This window comes from Orycteropus afer, unplaced genomic scaffold (assembly GCF_000298275.1).
Source record: "Orycteropus afer afer isolate SDZICR_OR568_19922 unplaced genomic scaffold, OryAfe1.0 scaffold00029, whole genome shotgun sequence".
Lineage (NCBI taxonomy): Eukaryota > Metazoa > Chordata > Mammalia > Tubulidentata > Orycteropodidae > Orycteropus > Orycteropus afer.
Genome location: NW_006921616.1, coordinates 4795155 through 4797292, shown reverse-complemented (window position 1 = coordinate 4797292; position 2138 = coordinate 4795155). Strand labels below are relative to the sequence as shown.

The 2138-nt window shown below is 43.1% G+C and overlaps 1 protein-coding gene across 1 annotated transcript in view; it reads left to right on the top strand.

The window, feature by feature from the left end:
- The first annotated feature begins 558 nt into the window (after positions 1-558).
- Positions 559-2138, top strand: part of SERPINB7 (serpin family B member 7) — a 37342-nt gene continuing 35762 nt past the window's right edge. The window contains exon 1 of the mRNA XM_007935488.1: positions 559-726. Within this exon, the coding sequence (XP_007933679.1) occupies positions 559-726 (168 nt within the window). The remainder of the gene's footprint in view (positions 727-2138) is intronic.

Below are 2138 nucleotides of genomic sequence, written 5' to 3'. Positions count from 1 at the left end.
TAATAGTTAATTTACTTTAAACAGTGCCTGTGCTCTACTTCAGCTTAGAAATCTGTGGTGATTTGAAAAATAGCAGATCTCATGAATGTGTCTGCTTGGGACCTGACAAGAGTACCCTCAAAGGTCACTGAGGGTAGAAATGCCACATTGACGAGAAGAGGAATATGGCAATCTACTGCCGTAGCGATACTGCCTCGGAAACCCAAGGAGGGGTCGCTATGAGTCAAGTCTGACTGCACGGCACATAACAACAACAGCATGCATCTGAGAGTGCAAGTGGGGACATTGCACGAAAGAAGACCAATGTGAAAAAGAAATGAGTGTGTCATAATATCATTGCCAGCAAAGATAGTTTAGGTTGTTGGTAACAAGGATTGGACCAAAGAAACTTTTTCCATAATGTCTTTTTGTTCCAAGTTATACTGTGATTAAATCTAAGGCTGAAGAAATGAAGCTTGAAATTTAAAAGTGAATGAGTATGAAACCGTAATATCCATAGAAAGTGCGTCAGGTACTAACTGTCTTGCCATTGTCCCCCAGGCTGCCCTCCACGTCACAATGGCCTCCCTTGCTGCAGCAAATGCAGACTTTTGCTTCAGCCTCTTCAGAGAGATGGACAACAACCAAGGGAATGGAAACGTGTTCTTCTCCTCACTGAGCCTCTTCACGGCACTGGCCCTGGTCCGCTTGGGGGCCCGTGGGGACTGTGCGGCTCAGATAGATAAGGTTGGTGTCAGTTGTGTTACCATCCACGGCTTCTGTAATCAGTCATCCGGGCAAATCACTTTTCTCAAGAAAATATTTCCCTGCAATTGTCCTCATGAAAGGGCAAACCATCATTAAAGAATAAGAAACCCATTGCTAGGGAGTCAGTTCCAACTCATAGAGACCCTATAGGACAGAGTAGAACTACCTCCAAGGGTTTCCAACCTTATGGAAGTATATTACCACATCTTTCTCCTGCAGAGTGGCTGGTGGATTCAAATTTTCAAGTTAACAGCTGAGCACTTTAACCACTGTGCTGCCAGAGCATCTTATCATTAGAGAACGCAATGCCAAATCTTCACACATCTGAGTGAACCCCTCCCCAGGTTCTGAGCATTAGCTTTTGAGTGGGGAGGCAGCATGATTCCTTCAGAACCTCAGGTTTGAATTTTACCGAAGAGTGTTCTCCACCACAATACTCCCAAGCATAATATTTGAAATAATGATAGTCCTGAAAAAAGTTAGGATGCATGATTGCTCTAGGAATGTTTAGCCTCTCAAACAGATAGTTTACTTCTGTAATAGTGAACTTCCTTTACGCAGTGCCTTTGCTCTATTTCAGCTTAGGAATCTGAGGAGATTTGAGAAAGAGCAGGTCCCATGAATGTGTCTGCTCAGGGCACATTCGTCATCGGCTGGAGAACTTGTTAGAAATGCCAGTGCTTGGGCCCCTCTCCAGAATGACTGAATGAGGAACCATGGAAATAGAGGCCAGCAATATGTGTTTTAATAATCCCTCCTGGTACATACTAAAATTTGAGAACCATACCTCATAGACATGGATGAGAAAGTAGAGTAGCAATGAAGTCCCAGTGACTCAAGCACAAAACAACTTACTAGAGCATTCTGGATAGCTGGGGCCATCCTGAATGAGCATCACATTGTCAGCACCAACCCCACCACCTTCACTAAAGCGCTTGTGCGCTTAGCCTCGTACACAGCTCTGAGCCAAGATGTTCAGGTAAGTGAGATGGTCACAATGCCCTTTTCTTCTCTCAGGAATTTGTCATCTAAATTCAGTAACTCAACAGCAGAGGAGATACTGGGTCTATGCTGCATGTAGACAGCTTGAGGTCATCCATTTCCGCCTACAGATTTCTCTCATTTTTGTAGTTCATAAGTGAACGCTGTTGCTGTTGTGTGTTGTAGAGTCAACCTACTCTGGAGGAAGTTTATCCCTGTTGCAGCCTTTCATACCTCAGTACTTGTTGAGGATTATTTGTGCAGATAAGTTAAAATAGAGTACTTGTTTTATTTTTTCTCTCTGGAGAGCTAAGTGAATATTTTTTGCTAGGGAATAATTATAGAGTTTAAGACTCTCATTTTTCTAAAAAGTTAGAGTGGTCCCCAAACCCTAGTACATTGAATATCTT